Source organism: Pistacia vera, unplaced genomic scaffold, assembly GCF_008641045.1.
Source record: "Pistacia vera cultivar Batoury unplaced genomic scaffold, PisVer_v2 Contig106, whole genome shotgun sequence".
Classification (NCBI taxonomy): Eukaryota; Viridiplantae; Streptophyta; class Magnoliopsida; order Sapindales; family Anacardiaceae; genus Pistacia; species Pistacia vera.
In genome coordinates, this window is record NW_022195093.1 from 1,206,760 (window position 1) to 1,224,415 (window position 17,656).

Consider the following 17,656-nt stretch of genomic DNA (forward strand, 5'->3'; position numbering starts at 1 on the left):
GCAAAATTTTAACAAATATATTTCCTTATTTGTTAAAATTTTTCATCTTAATAGAGACTTAAAAGTTATAAATATATTTATAATATTTTCAGGTTTTAAGCATTGAATTTTCATAAAATTATTCTGAAGCATAATGTTGAAAATTAAAGGAAAAAAACAAAAGACAAAAGACAATTGAATGATATTATATACAAGATGGTCCAGATTTCTTATTGGCATTACTCCATGGTTGTGGTCCTTGTGGACCATAATGAAGGATCCATTTTCATCAAGTGGTTTGAGAATATTGTTCTCCTATATATAAATATCGAATTTATACCACTCACTTGTGGCAGGGTGTATAAAAGGACACATGGTTGAAAACGTCTCTCGGTCTTAAGTTTAAATTGTACTAAAGGATGGTTAATCACCATATCTAAAAAAATATATATAATTTTTATGGAATCAAAAAAGTTGCATAAATGTTTTTAAATTGATCTTATTAGTCAATTGATTATATATGATTACTAAAACTTAACATAGAATATGGGATTTTTAATCAATATTTTTCATTATCTTTCAACTTATATTAAAAACATAAAATTACTTCCAAACTCATAATAATAATTGATAGATTTATAACACTATAAACCATTGACTTTCAAATTTGTCATCAATTGTTGCATGTTATAATTACTAGTAAATCGAAAATAGAATCAATAACTTCAAACAATAAGCATAAATATAGCTTAAAAGGAAAATTGAAGGGAAATTTCATGATTCATCCGTTCAAAGTACTTTGACTAGAATCTTATTTTCCCTTCTTGATAATTTATCTTTATAGTTATGATGTTCCCCTTTGCCTTTTCGAAAACCATTTTTTAGTTGTATAATTCTCCTTGAGAATAACTTTTAGGTGAAAACCCTTCAGTTGTCGACGTGGCAGGATCTAAACAAGTTAAACTGAAACATAGCAACCAACTTACACTTCCTTCTACATAAGCCGAAGGCCGTGGAGGGTTAATGTCACCAACCATCATCAATTGCCTCTCCTGTGTGAATACAAATCAAAACAAGTAAACAAAATGGCTCTCTCTGGACAGATGAAGGCTGATGTTGAGTTCAAGGCTCCTGCTGACAAGGTTTTTAAGTTCTATACCTTGACCCCTTACCACATGACCAAAACAAGCCCTAAATATGTTCAGAGTGTTGATTTACTTGAAGGTCAATGGGGCAAAGATGGCTGCGTTTACAACTGGAACTTTATGCTTGGTAAGTCAGCATCCAGTATGCAGATGTTTTGAAAATTTTAACATCTATAAAACTGCTTGCAGTATTAAGTTGTTTTACGACTATCGAGCAAGTTTGCATGTTAAAATCTTCGCAACTCATCTCATCGAAAATTATATATACATATAAATGGGGTATCAGGTCTATGCAGCTTTTTTGTTCATTTTATTCACAAATTTTTGACAGACTCAAGTATGTTATTTATCTGACCTCAGTATTAATTAGATGGTAAAGAAAATGCTTCAAAAATACTCCTCGATTCACCCATAATCTAGATTTACTATAGGCTAAAAAACTGAGTAAAACGGGATATATGTGTGTGTGTGTGTTGTGTGTGTGTGTGTGCGTGTATTTTTTCTCACTTGTGTGGTAACGTACACAGACGGAAAAACTTTATTTAATGTGGAGAAAGTGGCGATAGATGACAAGAACAAGTCAGCTACATACAAAACAATCGAAGGAACTGTGTTAAATATGTTCAAGAGCTTCTTGAAGTTACGCCAAGGGACGAGGGCAGTGTGCTACACTGGACTCTCGAATACGAGAAGCTGAACGCGAATGTTGAGGATCCAAAAGCGATGCTTCACGGGCTTGTTGATACCTGCACAGACGTTGATGCTCACCTTACCCAGCAGGCAAACACACAGAGCTCTCCTCAACTGTAATGCAACAGATGAGAATCGTCTGCTGCAACAAATAAATGCATGCATGCATGCAAGTTAGTTTGCAGCATGCTTGGATCGATCGATGTCTCAAATACGGAGTTTGGCTTCTGGTACTAAATAAGATGTATTTTCATTTATGTGCGGAGTGTCTTGCATGCATGCTTCTGCTAGCAAACAATATGCATTTATTCATGAACTTCNATTAGGACTTTTTGATGTATTATTCAAGAGATTCTTAGTTTAATCCATTTGGGTTGTTAATAGGGGTGGATATTGAGGGGATTGACTCGATTACAATTTTAAGCTATAAAAAATTAGTTGAGATACGCGTAAACTGATTCGACTATTCTCGATTGCCAAAAAAAAAAAAAAAAGTAATAATAATACTAGGTTTCTTTGTAATATTACTTTTTTTTTATGTAACTTTTTTTATTTTTTATTTTACCTCTGTGGTTCTCTCGGCCAACTCACACCTCAATCTCTCGACCTCATGCTCACTATCCCTGAGGCGCTGCTGACTCTCCTGCTCAGCCTTTCGGGACGCTGCCTCCCTCTGGCGCAAGCTAGTATTGGCCTTGGACACATCCTGTATCCGTTTCTCCTGCGCCACAATGGATTTCCTCAGATGAAGACTGCTAGTAAGCACCTGCATAACAAAACATTGCCACCAGAACAAAATTCAAAACGAGAACACCAAAGTAATACTGTCATACCTAAACGGCGCGGGATACCCCCCAATCAGCAGCAGCAACTGCTCCCATCTGATTCAGACGCGCCTCATCTGCCAGAAACAAGAAAGAGTTGGCCAGCTTGCTCATAGAAGTCGCATCGGAATAAGTCGATGCAGTAGCCAGAATCGTGAATGTAATCGTCCTGGACTCCTCATCCACAACTGCAGCGTGGGACGACCCAGCCCCTGTGGCAGGTTGCTGACTCAGCAGTTGCTGACTCGGCGGTGTCACCAACACATCCTTTGCCCTCCTATCCTCCCTGGCCAAGGACTCCCTCCTCCTCTTCTCTCGGCGCCGGGCGATAGATTCACTCGCGCTCGGGATGGTCAACTTCTTCATCAGCGATTCTGCAAGTGCAAATTCTCCAACTGTTAGTGGGTTCAGCCCGGACTAACAAAAAATGATATAGTTGCAGTTAGACCTGGCAAAATGGGTCCCGACCCGCGGGTCGGCCCGTACCCGGGAAACAAATATAGGATACGGGTCTAATAAATTGAACCCGTTTTTATGGACCCGTACCCGGCCCAACCCGTATATCTGACGGGTTATTGGGGTGAACCCGCGGACACCCGCGGGTACCCTTTTTTGCAAATGGTAAAAACCAAAACGTGACCCATTGACTTGCCCTAACTCATCTCTCTCGCGCCTGGCCGCCTCTGCTCTGCCTCTCATCTCTCTCCCTCTCGCCTCTCAATCTTCAACAAATCAACACAACATTACAGCTATGGTATTATGCTGATGGAAACATTTCTTGGGAAGAAGCCAACCGAGGAAATCTTTTCTAGGGAGATGAAGCTGAAGCATTGGGTTACCAAAGCACTACCTGGTTCAATAACAGAAGTTTTGGACACCAATTTGCTAACAAGGGAGGATAAAAATTTTGCAGGAAAGGAACAATGTCATCTATTTTGAATTTAGCTTTGGAGTGTACAAGAGAGGCACCTAAGGAGAGGATCAACTTAAAGAAGTAGCAGCTAGACTCTTAAAAGCTAGAGTCAAATTGCTCGCAAATACGGCAACAGCAGGACGCAGAAGAGTCTGAAATTTAAATGATATTATCTAAATTTTGTTCTTTATCCTAACTGGAGACATTTTGTTTTGATGGGAGATGGTTCTTTATACATTGTTGCTAATCCTGTGTGCTTCTGGTCTGTCGGTATGTTTTCAGCTTTTCTTGTTTCCAGAAACCCTCGATTCAGATCTCTACCATCTATGTTAATTAATTTTTTTGTCAAAAATTCAGTTAACTAGGATGGAGAGATTTTGAAATTAGAGCATTACATTAGTACATGTTGAATGTTTTCCCGTTATGATTAGAAATATTCTACAGTTTATGTGTGCATCACTAAGCACATACTTGGATATTTGTGTAGTATTATTTTTCTGAAGACAGTTATTAGAGACAAAACCAGTATGACTATTTTCTATTTGTCAAAAAGGAGATGTCTGGTTCCAAGCTCGGTGGTGGCTCTATTTTCCTCCGCTTTAGCTCTATCTATGATCAGCCTTTCCTTGTTTTTAACATTATTCTAATTTCATCATTTACTAGTTCATGGTTGCGATATCATGCTCTACTTTTGGCATTAGTCCATAAGTTAAACATTTCATTCGGTAGTAATTTTGCTGATTTGCTCAATCAATAAAATGTTATGCTTTCTTTCTTTTAATTGTTGAAGTTCTACTTGAATCAACAATAAACCTTGGGTTGAACTGTGTCAGATATTATTTTATATCAAATTTGTTGAAATGTTCTTCTTGCAGAGTAATTGGTGATTATTTAAATTGGAAACCTACTTGTTATCAGAGTAACTGGTATTGCACCTTGTAAACCAAAGAGTTCTAAAATTTTATAACTGGATGAGATTTACATGAAATTAACGATCTCAAATGAATCAACAATGTTATAGTTACCAAAAAAATGTATACTTAATTAAAATTGTAAGAATTTTGGGGGTGTAACTATTATAATTAAAAACTGTTAAGAGTGAAATTGTAAAAACTAAAACCTGGAGAGAGAAAAAAGGGGTACCCGCGGGTCCACCCGTACCCGTATAGGGTAGGGTACGGGTCCAAAATATTGGACCCGTATACCTCGACCCGTATTGGGCCCGTACCCGTTTGACCCGTACCCGCTTGGACCCAACCCGCACCCGGCCCACCCGCCCGTTTTGCCAGGTCTACTAATAGTAAGAGCATCTCCAAATGACTCTTTATATGACTCAAACTCTTTATTATAAAGAGTTTATCCATAAAAATAAGAGTGCAACAGACTTTTTATATTTAAAATATAAATTAGAGAGTAAGTTTGGCTCTCCACATTTAAAGAGTCAAATTTCACTCTCTATCCTAATTTTAATTAATAAACTACAAGTTCATATGTATTTTATTTATTAATTCTCTCTCTCATTAAGTCTCTTTCTTAAAAATAAAGAGTATTGGATTTGAATAAAAATTGTGTTTTTTATATTTTAAAATTAATAAAGACGCTCTTTATTTATATGAAAAATGTTCTTAAAAATAAAGAACATCATTGGAGATGCTGTAAACGCAAGAAAACTATATAACTTTAGTATAAACTTTGTGAAATTTCTTGTAAAGTAATTATTTAGGCTAATCTGGGTGACCTTTATCTATAACATATATTTAGTGTAGTTCTAAAAACATCTTCTATTGTTTGAGGATTTTTATGTAAGAGATGATATATGCACTGTATCACCTGTTACATGATTCAAGGGGACACTAAATAATCAAATTTTACAGTTTTAAATAAGAGAAAATCTGACTAAATTTTTATTATTCAGTATTAAATTAACAAGAAAAAAAAATCTGTTTATTTTTAAATTTTGTGTAACATCCTATTAAATAATTTTAATAATATTAGATGTCAATTCATTAGTTCAAATTTGAAGGGTAATTTAGACATTCCATTATCAGAAACAGTCAAATGTTAAAATACTATCAACCATTCTTGACAGCCTGAGGGGTACTTGATAGATTTCCAAACAAAGAGGTATTTTAAATTAGCAAATGTTTTAAATCAAAAACAACTTACCCCGCAAGATTTTAAAAAATAATCAAACATCTCCGTGATCTAAAACGACGTCTAAGCTCATTTGACAAAGAAGGGGACAAAATTGTCTTTTCACCAAATTTTTTCTTTAATGTGCTGCGAATTCTTTAATTTGATAAATAGAAAGAGATAATCATGAGAGAGACAGTAGAAAAAGAGTGGTGGGCTGGTAGTGAAGGAAGAGGCTATGCCATGCGTTGGGGTGGAATGTCAGGAGGGGAGGGGAGTAGAGGTGTTCGGTTATGGGTACTTTGCATTTTTTGAATAAACCAGAACTAACGATTCCTTGAAATTTAGAACCGACGGTTCCGGTTCCGGTTCCGAGGTACCCAGAACCGGAACCTATAACAATGGTTTCGATTCCGGTTCTGAGTAACTTATAAAATTACAAACCCCCAAAAGTTTTTAAAATGGTAAAAAAACTATTTAAAACTTACAAATACCCCCCTGGCACTTGTTAACAAAAATAAAATTACAAATTATAAATTCAAAATTCAAAATTACAAACTCCATTACTTTGTAAAGGTAGATTCTCAAAAGTCAAACAAACTTACTTTAAATGTTACAAAATATAAATATAAATGTATTCACGTTATTTTTTCTACAAAAGTTTTTATTAACCTCTCTACTCTTTAATTTTATTTTATATTAGTCTCGGTTCCCGGTTCCGATTCCTAACTATAAGAACCGAAACCGCACAGTTCCAAAAATTTAGAACCAGAACCTACCTGTTGACGGCCGGTTCTGGGTAGGAACCGAAACCAAACCCCGGGTACCCGCCGGTTCCGGTTCCAATCGGTTCTTTTGAACGGGAGGGAGTCGACTGTTAAATTATATTAACAAGATGGTTTAAATGTATTTAGGGAAAATTTAAAGGGATTTTTAGGAAATTTCTTTAAACTTTGGTATCAGTTAAAGACAAAAAGGGGCAAAATAGTCTTTCAAATAATTCAGTGTTTGCCATTACTTTCAAATTAGACGGCGTTAAATTTTGGGAGGTGTTTGAATATTTTCTAAACACGAATGGTGTAAGTTAATTTAAATGGGCATTGTTTCAACCACATTTTGTTCCCAAACTACAGGGGTGTAATTGTTTGTCTCCCTGATTTTAAGTAAACCCATCCTTTAATATTTCATTTTCTTTCATTTAACCCCTTCACACAAATTCGCCTACTGTTCGTACTCTCAAGTAGCCACCATCTTCTTCTGCCTTCCCTGACATCAAACCACTCTTGAAGCATTTTCTTCACCATTACAAGCAACTATCTTTCTTCTTCTCTGCCTCGTTTCAGGTTCGCGAAGACTCGTTTCTCAAGCTTTATGTTTTTTTTTTTTTTTTTTTTTTGGGAATCACTTTTTCTTGAGGTTCATATTGTTGTCTCTATTTTTCGTGTAATTTTTTCCCCTAATTCATTTATCTCGATGAATAAATTTTTATAATTACAACTGATTTTGGTGTAACCTATTTGTTGTGAAGTCATGTCTCTCTGTTTTTTAGTTGGATAATATTAGGTTTCAGTTTTTTTTTTTTTTTGGCATTGAAGCTTTGTTTGGTTGGTGAGAAAGTGCAGGAAAAACTAGTTGAAAATTATAAGAAAATACTATATATTTTTTATGATAGTGAAGTGGTATTGGATTATTTAAGCTTTTCTTTCTGGTCTGAAAACAGAGATTTTAGTTTCTTGTATTTCTTTCAGTTTCTTAATAAACAAATTCTGGTTTTGTTTACTTGAATTTTGATTTTTATTAATATTGTTCCTATGTGAACTTTCCAATCATAGCTGAATTTATTCAATTGAACCTAATTAAAGATTATGAAAGCTGAACCTATCACAAGCTCTAACTGTAGCTCTAGGAAATTCTTCCTTTTGTTTCTATTTTAATCAGAATCGCGGCAACTTGATGCTTCCTAAATCCTATTGCCTTTATATGCGCGTAAAGTTTGGGAATTTCATTTTTGTGTTCCCTTTAAATTTACCAACACATGGAATAAATTCAATTCTGAATAAAACTTTTCCTAAAATCTGTAGTGTCCATGCAGATGGCAAGATGGGATGAAATTTTGTCCCTTCCTGTGCAGAGTCCTCCAACCTTAGAGTTTTCCGCTGTTGATATTGTTTGGTCAAAGGTGGAAGGTTGGCGCGACAAATTAGATAGAGTTGCTCTTATCCCATTTGCTAGAGTGGATGATTTTGTGAGGGGTGAATCTGCCAACAAAGATTGTCCAACAAGATTTCATGTTGAAGCAAGGCGGCGGCGTTCAACAAATGCATCCTACAAACCCAAGGTTGATGGAATTCTTGAATATATTTTGTAAGTTCAACTAATTTTCTTATAAAAATTACTACTTTGTTGCCTTTGTCTTGCGAATTTAAGTGATCTTATTGAAACTGTAGGTATTGGTGTTCCTTTGGACCTGATGACCATAGGAAGGGTGGCATTGTCCGACCTAGTAGGAATACATACATTCCAAAGAATAAAAATGCTGGACGGCCTAATACTAAGAGAGGGTGCACGTGCCACTTCATTGTTAAGCGTTTAATTGCTGAACCGTCTGTAGCACTTATCATATATAATGATGATAAGCATGTAGATAAGAATGGATCGCCATGTCATGGCCCACAAGACAAGAAGGCTGCTGGAACTCGTGCGATGTTTGCCCCATACATATCAGAAGATCTCCGACTTCGTGTGTTATCATTACTATATGTTGGGGTCTCTGTGGAGACAATAATGCAGAGACACAATGAATCAGTGGAGAAACAGGGTGGTCCTTGTAATCGTGATGACCTCTTAACCCACAGGTATGTTCGAAGACAGGAGAGGAGCATCCGGCGTTCTACATATGAACTAGACCCAGATGATGCAAGCAGCATCAGAATGTGGGTTGAAAGCCACCAGAGTCATGTTTTCTTCTATGAGGATTTTTCTGACTATGAACCTTTCACATTGGGCATTCAAACAGAGTGGCAGTTACAGCAGATGATTCGATTTGGCAACCGTAGCCTTGTGGCTTCTGATTCAAGGTTTGGAACAAACAAATTGAAGGTGTGTCATTTTTGAATTAGATGATGATCTAATTGTGTTAATTGTTGTTGTCAGTCCCTTGAGGACCTTCAAATAACTCGGAAGCTAATTCTGTTGTTCTCTGCAATTATAAATGTAGTATCCTTTACACAGTCTCATCGTGTTCAACTCCGACAACAAGGCCATCCCAGTAGCCTGGGTAATAGCCCCAAGATTTTCTAGTGCTGATGCACACAGATGGATGAGGGCTCTTTACAATAGAGTTTGCACAAAAGATCCTACTTGGAAGCTGGCTGGGTTTATAGTTGATGATCCATCAGCCGATGTCCCTACAATCAGGTTAGTCTTTGTTGAAATCAATTAAGGTTGTTGTATGTTTTATAGTTACCTTTGGTTTTTCATGAGAAAATTTCTGATGGACTATAACTAGACGGTGAACTAGGAAAAGCTTGCATGATTATTTATATTAATTTATATACATCTAGTAAGGTATGAAACCTCAATTTCACGCCATTAGTTTTCTTCATACTCACCAGCTACAACATTAGGTTCAATGTTTATTAATTCAAATTTTCATGTGTATGCCTATTTGTTCTGTAATTTTTAATAACACGATTTTGGAACCATGTAAATAAGATCAAGTTCAAAGGTTGTGATTTCTTTCTGGTTCTTAACATGAACCAAGAGTTGGCCTTGGACAGTATGTTGGTAGTTATGTGGGCCTTTATCAAATGATGAGGGGCAACAACATCCTCTCTGTTTTGTTAATAAAAATATGAACTGAGGTTTCATCATTTTACTCAGGGATGTTTTTCAGTGCTCTGTGTTGATTTCTTTCTGGCGGGTCCGCCATGCATGGCATAAGAACTTAGTGAAGAGATGCTCAGAAACAGAGATGCGTGCTGAGATTTTGAAGCGGCTTGGACAGGCTGTGGATGGCATCTGTAAAGGACATGGAACTGTGGATGCGTTTGAGTATTGCATGGAAGACTTCATGGATGCCTCAGATTTTATGGATTACTTCAAGGCAGTTTGGTATCCCAGGATAGGTGGGTCTCATTTTCAATTGTCCCTTAAAATTAAATCTCTAAAATTCTTCTTTCTTCTCTCTACTTTACAACATTCACTGCTGAACTGTTGTTTGAAACCATTGAAGTGGTGTGCCATATCTTCTTTGCACTGTAATGGGATTTCAGAATTACTGGAAGTTGTAAATTCATGTTGTATCTCTACAAGCAATAAAATAAACAGACATGTTTCTACATTTCCTTCTTTTGGGGTGGAAAATATGATCTTTTCTTGAGAATTGTTTCCAAGATGTAATAGCTATCTGTGCTGTGAAGGAGATGAAATTTTATGATAAAGTATGTGGAGTATTAAGTTTCACTCTGATATCTTTAGTGCATTGATTTTTTCTGTCAAAGCCTTTTCTAATTTCCTAAAGAGATTTACAAATATATGTTCTTTTGTCTCAGGGACTTGGATCACTGCACTAAAGACTCTTCCGATTGCCAGCCAGGAGACTAGTGCAACAATGGAGTTTTACCACAATCAATTGAAATTAAGGTTGTTGAATGGGAAGGATCCTTGTGTTTATCAACGTGCTGATTGGCTGGTTGATAGGTTGGGTACTAAAGTACATTCTTACTTCTGGCTGGATGAATACTCAGGGAAGGATGATTTTGCACGATATTGGAAAGATGAGTGGGTGAGTGGTTTAACATCGTGGCGCAAAGCATTAAAAATTCCAGATTCCAATGTTGTCATTGAAGGTAGATGTGCAATAGTCACAGACGAACATGAAGGAGATAAAGCTTATGTTGTTTGGAACCCCGGTTCCCAGTTTGGTATTTGCAATTGTAGTTGGGCAGAAATGGGCTACCTGTGCGAGCATATGTTAAAAGTCATTGGAGTCTGTCGCAAGAAAGGATCTATTATGCCTTCTATAAGTTTGTTTCAATACAACCAGGCCCTGATTGAGATGTTGAACTGTTCACACCATGATTCTTTGATTCGTGATCACGCTATTTCTTTAGCAGTCTCTGTACAGAAGCAGTTAAATGCACTAGTAGATGTGGAAAGCCGCCAAACTATTGTAGATACTATTCAGAAACAACCTGTGGATACCATTGAGCAACAAACTGTAGGGGGGGTTTCTGCTGTTCAAGATAAAGAATTAATCAATGATAGTCGGAGCATGAATGAGGATGTATCATCTCACAATGAGAAGGGTTCTGTGGATGAACAAGATGCTCCTGATCGTATTGCAAATGATTTGGGTAGTGGACTCATTAATCAGGTAGTCTGTGAAAGCAGTGTTTGTGGTATGACTACTGAAGAAGAAATTTGTTGTGCGAGTGCAGATGTTGACCCATCACTCATATGTATTTCCCCACCTGGATTAGCTTCTGTTGATGAGATTGTATCCAGTAATTGCTTCTCCAAGAATGAAGAGAGAGTTTCCGTTAATACAGAAGCTGCAATTAACATTAATCCTTCCAAAGATGCTTCTTGCACTGGTCAAAATGGATTTGAAGTTCTTTCAAATAAAGATTGTCATCAAAGTGTGATGGAAGAGGAGCGACTGGCTGTTAAAATGCCTCCATCAACAATTGACTACATGGAGCAATGTGATGTGACTAATCAGAATGGTGCTTTCAAAGATGACACTGAGCTAACAGCTCGCTCTAACAAAGCAGATGAAAATTCCCCCTCTGAACAGGCCTCTTCCTCCTTGTCTGTGCCCAATGAGTCAAACATGGTTGTTGGTATGACTAAAACTTCAAGTGGTATCAAAAACGATCAAGTGGAGGAGTTACATGGTGTGAATGGAACTACCACTGAGGACACTTGCTCTATCGATAATGCTGTCCGATCAGATAAGAATTGTCAGGATGCAACGATTGATTATAATCTATGTGATGATGCCATGGCAGTTGATGGAGCAATGCCTTCATGCTCATCAAGAAGTCACCCATCAATACTGAGTGATGGTGATGAACAACCTTTTGTTGTTGAAGCTCAAGCAACGGAATCTTGTGAGGTGCCATTGAGTGATAAACCTTCTTTAACTAAATGTAATTTAAAAAGGAGTGCTGAAGATGATAATTGTGACTGTGAACCTATCCATACCAAAAAAAAAAAGGCAAAACAAGTAATGAGCACGTGAACATTGTCATTGGTTGCAACAGTGGTGTGACAGAGGGAATTGATAGTGAGATTTCTGGTGTGCTCTGGCAATTCCAAGGTCCGAGTCTGACAAACACCAGATAGATGCTGGGATTGCCTCTAGTGATGGCTGCAAATATGGATGCTGTATCTACAAGTCATCTACGATACTGGTGCTGTTTCACTCGAGTGGAGTTAATATTTTGACTAGGGATAAGAAGCTTTATTATAAATCGTATCATCGGATAGTTTACATGTATCAGGTGTTTTTATCTTCCAATATGTTAGAATTTTTCTTATGTCTAGTTGAATTTTCTTCTTCAACAGGTACATGCATTTCACTGTTTTCATTGTAGTCTTGACATTCGATACCGTGTTAATTGTACTAAAGTAAATTATGAGTTTATATGGATCAAAAAGGAAATTTGTTTTGCCTTAGTAACATATTGAACGGTCAAAAAAGTAAATTATATATACTTTTTTTATATGGGTGAAGAAAATAGTGTAATTTCTCTGTACAAAATAGGCCATCTCATATTCGCATCTTAATAAACTGCGAATTTTTTTGAGGAAATTGTGATCAAACAACATTAGTTTTCGAAGAACTATCACATCTTTACTAGCCCAGGCAACTAGCTACTACTTGCATACTTGTCAATCTGAGAAATGTCAAGCACTTTGTCCATTCCACTTGCCATGAGAAACCTGAGAAGATTTGACAACCACAAACATAAGTATAATGAAACTTACATTTATCTGAAACAAATATGGACGATATTAACTTGGCAATATGGCATACTTTGCTCTAAGAACTCTTGTAATAGATAGACAGCCTCCAGGCACAGTTGATTGCACGTTTACAGCAATATTTGGATTGTGAATACTCTGTCGAAGGTGTATCCATCCATATTGTCCATGTTCTTCATCTGAAACCTTAGCCCTGAAAATATGTAGGTTTTTTCAGTCTTCTGCTTTAACTTTTTTTCTATTGCTGAGCTATATACCTAAGACCATCTCCAACCACAAACACCAAATTGGTGTAACTTTCACACTAAATTAGTGTGACTTTTGGTGTATTTCACTATTGCATCTTTAACACATTGCACCAAATATTACACTAAAATAAATATTCCTTAAAATATTCTTTTTCTTTTTCTTTCTATTAATAATCAACAATTAATTTATTTCAGTAATTAGTTTTGTATATATTAATTAAATATTGGGAATGATTTTTTTATTAAATAATAATAACTTTGAAAATTATGCTGATTTAATAAAATTAAGCATTTATTTAATCAAATAAACATTACATTTAATATACAAAAACATTACATCTAATATAAAATGCCACCAAAAAAAAAAAAAGACAATAACACAAAAATAAAATTCTATATTGATAGTAATTTAATTTTCTGAATTAGTAGATTCTTTCCCCAAATGATCAATTAATGCATTTTGAAAAAGCATGGTGAGCCTCCTTACCCTTGATTTGTCTCTGATAAGCTCTAGTTCTTTCCAATATTTTGATGATCTTAGAGGATTCGGAACTAATCTCCCGGAATATTAAATTATTATTTTAGTTTATGTTGTATTTTCTTTTAATTTTAGTGTTTTTAAATTAGTATTAATTTTTATTTTGAGTTATTGTAATTTAATATTTGTATTGAATAAAGTTTTGTTTTTAATTTTTCATCATTTTTTAAATTATATAATTTTAATGAATTTATTATTATAAATATTAATATAAATAATAATCAAATTAACATAAATACAAATTAAATAACAAAAATAAAGAAATAAAATATATTTTATAGTAGATGAATAATATCACACCAAATTAGTGTGAATGAATAATGTCACGCCAAATTTGGTGTGTACTATTCACTTATATTAATTTGGTGTAGTTTTTAGTGTTGGGTCAGAGTAAATTTTTTACACCATTTTAGTATTTTACACGAAAATGGTGTTGGGTTGGAGATGTCTAACTATAGCAAGTCTATATTGACTTGCAGTAGACGTCTATATTATATAATGCCGGGAAACTTGTTCAGGTTGAAAATTTCTTCGTACCTGTACATGTGAGCATCAATGGCAGCCGGAGAGTCATTTGAGTCGACAAGGCAACCTTCACACACCCAGCACTCTCCGCATGAATCTAGTTCCCATCCATGAAGCCGCCCTTCCTGTTAGTAAATTGAGTTAATATTTAACTAATTACATAAAAGCAAAGTGTTTTCAGCAGCTGAATTTGAATTGTTATCTGCAAATTAGATTACTAACACTACCTCAATGTAGTTTCGGAATGTTTCAATGGCTTCAGAACCTTTCGCCTTTGCATGTCTAGGCTCAGAGATAATGTTCATCCTTAGTTCAACCGTTTCTAGTGGCTCTTCAAGATCTTTTATTAGACTACCAATCCCTTCATCTGAACCTGCAAGTTTCATGCATACCATCTCTATAATAATTTTTACAACCATGTAAGCCCCTGTAGAAAACGAACAGAAATGGTATCAGGATCCGTTGTGACTCAGAAATCTACATTCAACCTGCTAAAATACAGACGTCCATGGAAAAGATGGAAAACAGAAGGAGAAATGAAAGAAGACTGCGAACGACTAACCATCATCCAGGAAATGGTTCTCTTTAAGAGCCCCATGTCCAGATGTTTCCATCATCAGATAAGTTTCGATGCCATCATCATTAAGATGAACACCCTTATCAATAACATTTCGATAACCAACGCGATACAAGCAATGGTTTCCCCCTCTTTCGTTAATAAATTTTGTGAGCGCCATGCTTGTCCTGGCATCAGTGACAATGGTAGTGCCAGGATGTTCCTTCAACACAATTGCAGACATTAGTGCAATGAGCCTGTCACCGTTGATCGGATTTCCTTGGCTATCAACCACGCCACTGCGGTCAACATCGGTGTCAAAAACAATCCCAAGGTCAGCCTTGTTTTCTAGCACAGCAGCTCTGGTTAGAGCCATTGCAGTTTTGTCCTCAGGATTGGGAATGTGATTTGGAAACATCCCATCTGGATTGAGATGCAGAGAGCCAAAAGTGTCTGCACCAAGCTTGTCTAAAACATCCCAAGTAAAGAACCCTCCTGATCCNTGAAAATTTCTTCGTACCTGTACATGTGAGCATCAATGGCAGCCGGAGAGTCATTTGAGTCGACAAGGCAACCTTCACTCACCCAGCACTCTCCGCACGAATCTAATTCCCATCCATGGAGCCGCCCTTCCTGCTAGTAAATTGAGTTAATATTTAATTAATTACATAAAAGCAACGTGTTTTCAGCAGCTGAATTTGAATTGTTATCTGCAAATTAGATTACTAACACTACCTCAATGTAGTTTCGGAATGTTTCAATGGCTTCAGAACCTTTCGCCTTTGCATGTCTAGGCTCAGAGATAATGTTCATCCTTAGTTCAACCGTTTCTAGTGGCTCTTCAAGATCTTTTATTAGACTACCAATCCCTTCATCTGAACCTGCAAGTTTCATGCATACCATCTCTATAATAATTTTTACAACCATGTAAGCCCCTGTAGAAAACGAACAGAAATGGTATCAGGATCCGTTGTAACTCAGAAATCTACATTCAACCTGCTAAAATACAGACGTCCATGGAAAAGATGGAAAACAGAAGGAGAAATGAAAGAAGACTGCGAACGACTAACCATCATCCAGGAAATGGTTCTCTTTAAGAGCCCCATGTCCAGATGTTTCCATCATCAGATGAGTTTCGATGCCATCATCATTAAGATGAACACCCTTATCAATAACATTTCGATAACCAACGCGATACAAGCAATGGTTTCCCCCTCTTTCATTAATAAATTTTGTGAGCGCCATGCTTGTTCTGGCATCAGTGACAATGGTAGTACCAGGATGTTCCTTCAACACAATTGCAGACATTAGTGCAATGAGCCTGTCACCGTTGATTGGATTTCCTTGGCTATCAACCAAGCCACTGCGGTCAACATCGGTGTCAAAAACAATCCCAAGATCAGCCTTGTATTCTAGCACAGCAGCACTGGTTAGAGCCATTGCAGTTTTGTCCTCAGGATTGGGAATGTGATTTGGAAACATCCCATCTGGATTGAGATGCAGAGAGCCAAAAGTGTCTGCACCAAGCTTGTCTAAAACATCCCAAGTAAAGAACCCTCCTGATCCATTTCCAGCATTCACAATTATCTGGCATTTCAGGTGCAACAGAATCAGAATTTTACAATTAACAGGAATGACATGCAGAACATGTTTGGTCGGACTTACCTACCGGTTAAAAAAACATTTTTAAAACTATAAGCATTTTATAAAAAAAATTAGGTTCAAAAATTCTTATAAGATTTTAATAAGTTAAATATTTTCCCATAGGCTCTTTTTATTAATAAATTTGACTTGATATATTCTGTATATTAAAATTCTTCCTGGTAAATTTATATTAAAAATGAATTTTACATTTTTCCTCACCAATAAGCTCTACTCGAAGAAGAAGCTCTACCAAACAGACCCTAGATGACAAAGAAATTAAAAAACAAACCTGAAAGCCTTTGAGTGGAGTGTCATAGTGCAAAGGATGGTTAACTCTTTGTTTGATGATGTCTCTGAGGTGCTTTGCATAAGCGCTTATGAAATCAACTCTCGTTGGAGGAGTTGTCAGCAAAGTGGACACTTTAGCAAACCTATTGGCATATTTCCGGGCAGCTTTGTCACAAATTTCCTCCACTTCCGGCGAGGTAAGCCCCCCTCTCTTAGTGAAAAACTTTAAACCATTGCGAGTGTATGGCAAGTGAGAAGCAGTCATCTGAAAAACAACACCAAATATCAATATCGAGAAAGTTTCAGTTAAAACGAAAATACAAATAACATGATATGATATACATAAATCTACCATTATCGAAGCGTCATAAGCGAACGGAGGCAACAATGTACTCATGAAACAAGCAGGAGTAGTGGCAAGTCCCATGTCAAAAACGAAGCAACCAGCTCGAGAAAGGCCAGCAAAAACTGCTACACTCAAAGAAGCACCTGAAATTCGAGGGTCTTTACCAAGTGACACTTTAACATCCTCAACAGGCCCTCCTCGTTCCTCCTCCAATTTACTTTTGACCCACTCGCCGAAACTCTCAGCAATGGCCTCCACGGCCGATGGCGTAAGGTCAACTGTTCTGCCCTTTTCGCCTTCCAAAGCAACCCCGCGAACATCAGACCCGTTTTGGAGCCTTCTAATTCTGTCCATTTCTTCATCCACAACTTCATTGTACTTAGTCGCAGTAGAAGATTTTACGCGTACTTTTTTACTCGGAGAGGATAGAAATGGAAATTTAAGGTTAGTTTGAAATGGATTTTTCCCTGGTGATGAAGAGAAGCTTGTTCTTGGAGCATTGTTTTGCAAGCATATCTTGGAAGTTGCGGTGGAAGCCATTGATTTTGTTCAAGTTGGAGCTCTTAATTGGCTTGCTTTGAAGTATTTGAAGGGGGAATTTTTGAAATTGGCAAGTTGGAGAAGATAAGATTAGCCAAATAAACCATAACCTTACAATAAAACACCTATCCAGGAGAAGGAAATATCTGTAAATAAACTTCCAAACACTCAGATTTTTTTCTTGTTTTTATTCAAGCCTTGCATTAGATCAATGTTTTTGTTTTTGTCTCATGATTTGCAATTGATATTTCTTCAATCCTTACGTGAAAGAGAACGAAGGTATATTCTTGGAGG

At 36.5% G+C, this 17,656-nt stretch overlaps 2 protein-coding genes and 1 pseudogene across 6 annotated transcripts; 2 read left to right on the forward strand and 1 right to left on the reverse strand.

Moving 5' to 3' along the window:
* The first annotated feature begins 1,022 nt into the window (after positions 1-1,022).
* On the forward strand, positions 1,023-2,042 carry LOC116129382 (annotated as a pseudogene).
* A 4,912-nt stretch (positions 2,043-6,954) lies between these two features.
* Positions 6,955-12,158, forward strand: LOC116129966. Of its 2 annotated transcripts, none has more exons than XM_031415710.1 (6): positions 6,955-7,027; positions 7,777-8,048; positions 8,126-8,783; positions 8,902-9,101; positions 9,567-9,811; positions 10,238-12,158. In XM_031415710.1, exons 2-6 carry the CDS (start codon positions 7,777-7,779, stop codon positions 11,929-11,931), a joined length of 3,069 nt encoding a protein of 1,022 aa, XP_031271570.1. In that variant the 5' UTR covers positions 6,955-7,027; the 3' UTR covers positions 11,932-12,158. The 2 variants fall into 2 exon arrangements, with proteins under 2 accessions (XP_031271570.1, XP_031271576.1); XM_031415716.1 differs by having other exon boundaries at positions 8,132-8,783.
* A 158-nt stretch (positions 12,159-12,316) lies between these two features.
* LOC116130385 (phosphomannomutase/phosphoglucomutase) lies at positions 12,317-17,506 on the reverse strand. Of its 4 annotated transcripts, none has more exons than XM_031416134.1 (8): positions 16,829-17,497; positions 16,478-16,741; positions 16,068-16,131; positions 14,551-15,003; positions 14,216-14,415; positions 14,001-14,116; positions 12,730-12,870; positions 12,317-12,635 (listed from the first exon to the last, which is right to left on the reverse strand). In XM_031416134.1, exons 1-8 carry the CDS (start codon positions 17,360-17,362, stop codon positions 12,563-12,565), a joined length of 1,845 nt encoding a protein of 614 aa, XP_031271994.1. In that variant the 5' UTR covers positions 17,363-17,497; the 3' UTR covers positions 12,317-12,562. The 4 variants fall into 4 exon arrangements, with proteins under 4 accessions (XP_031271994.1, XP_031272012.1, XP_031272003.1 ...); XM_031416152.1 differs by having other exon boundaries at positions 14,001-14,113; positions 16,829-17,495; XM_031416143.1 differs by lacking the exons at positions 14,001-14,116; positions 14,216-14,415; positions 14,551-15,003 and adding exons at positions 15,065-15,180; positions 15,280-15,479 and having other exon boundaries at positions 15,615-16,131; positions 16,829-17,506.
* Positions 17,507-17,656: the final 150 nt, after the last annotated feature.

Excerpts from the sequence above, each read along its gene's own strand:
- LOC116129966 (XM_031415710.1), top strand. The coding sequence starts at position 7,777 with ATGGCAAGATGGGATGAAATTTTGTCCCTTCCTGTGCAGAGTCCTCCA. Across the intron at positions 8,049-8,125 it reads GGAATTCTTGAATATATTTT|CTGTAGGTATTGGTGTTCCT; the intron begins GTAAGTTCAACT and ends ATCTTATTGAAA. Across the intron at positions 9,812-10,237 it reads AGTTTGGTATCCCAGGATAG|GGACTTGGATCACTGCACTA; the intron begins GTGGGTCTCATT and ends CTTTTGTCTCAG.
- LOC116130385 (XM_031416143.1), bottom strand. The coding sequence starts at position 17,362 with ATGGCTTCCACCGCAACTTCCAAGATATGCTTGCAAAACAATGCTCCA. Across the intron at positions 16,132-16,477 it reads CTCCACTCAAAGGCTTTCAG|ATAATTGTGAATGCTGGAAA; the intron begins GTTTGTTTTTTA and ends CTGAAATGCCAG. Across the intron at positions 15,480-15,614 it reads GAACCATTTCCTGGATGATG|GGGCTTACATGGTTGTAAAA; the intron begins GTTAGTCGTTCG and ends CGTTTTCTACAG.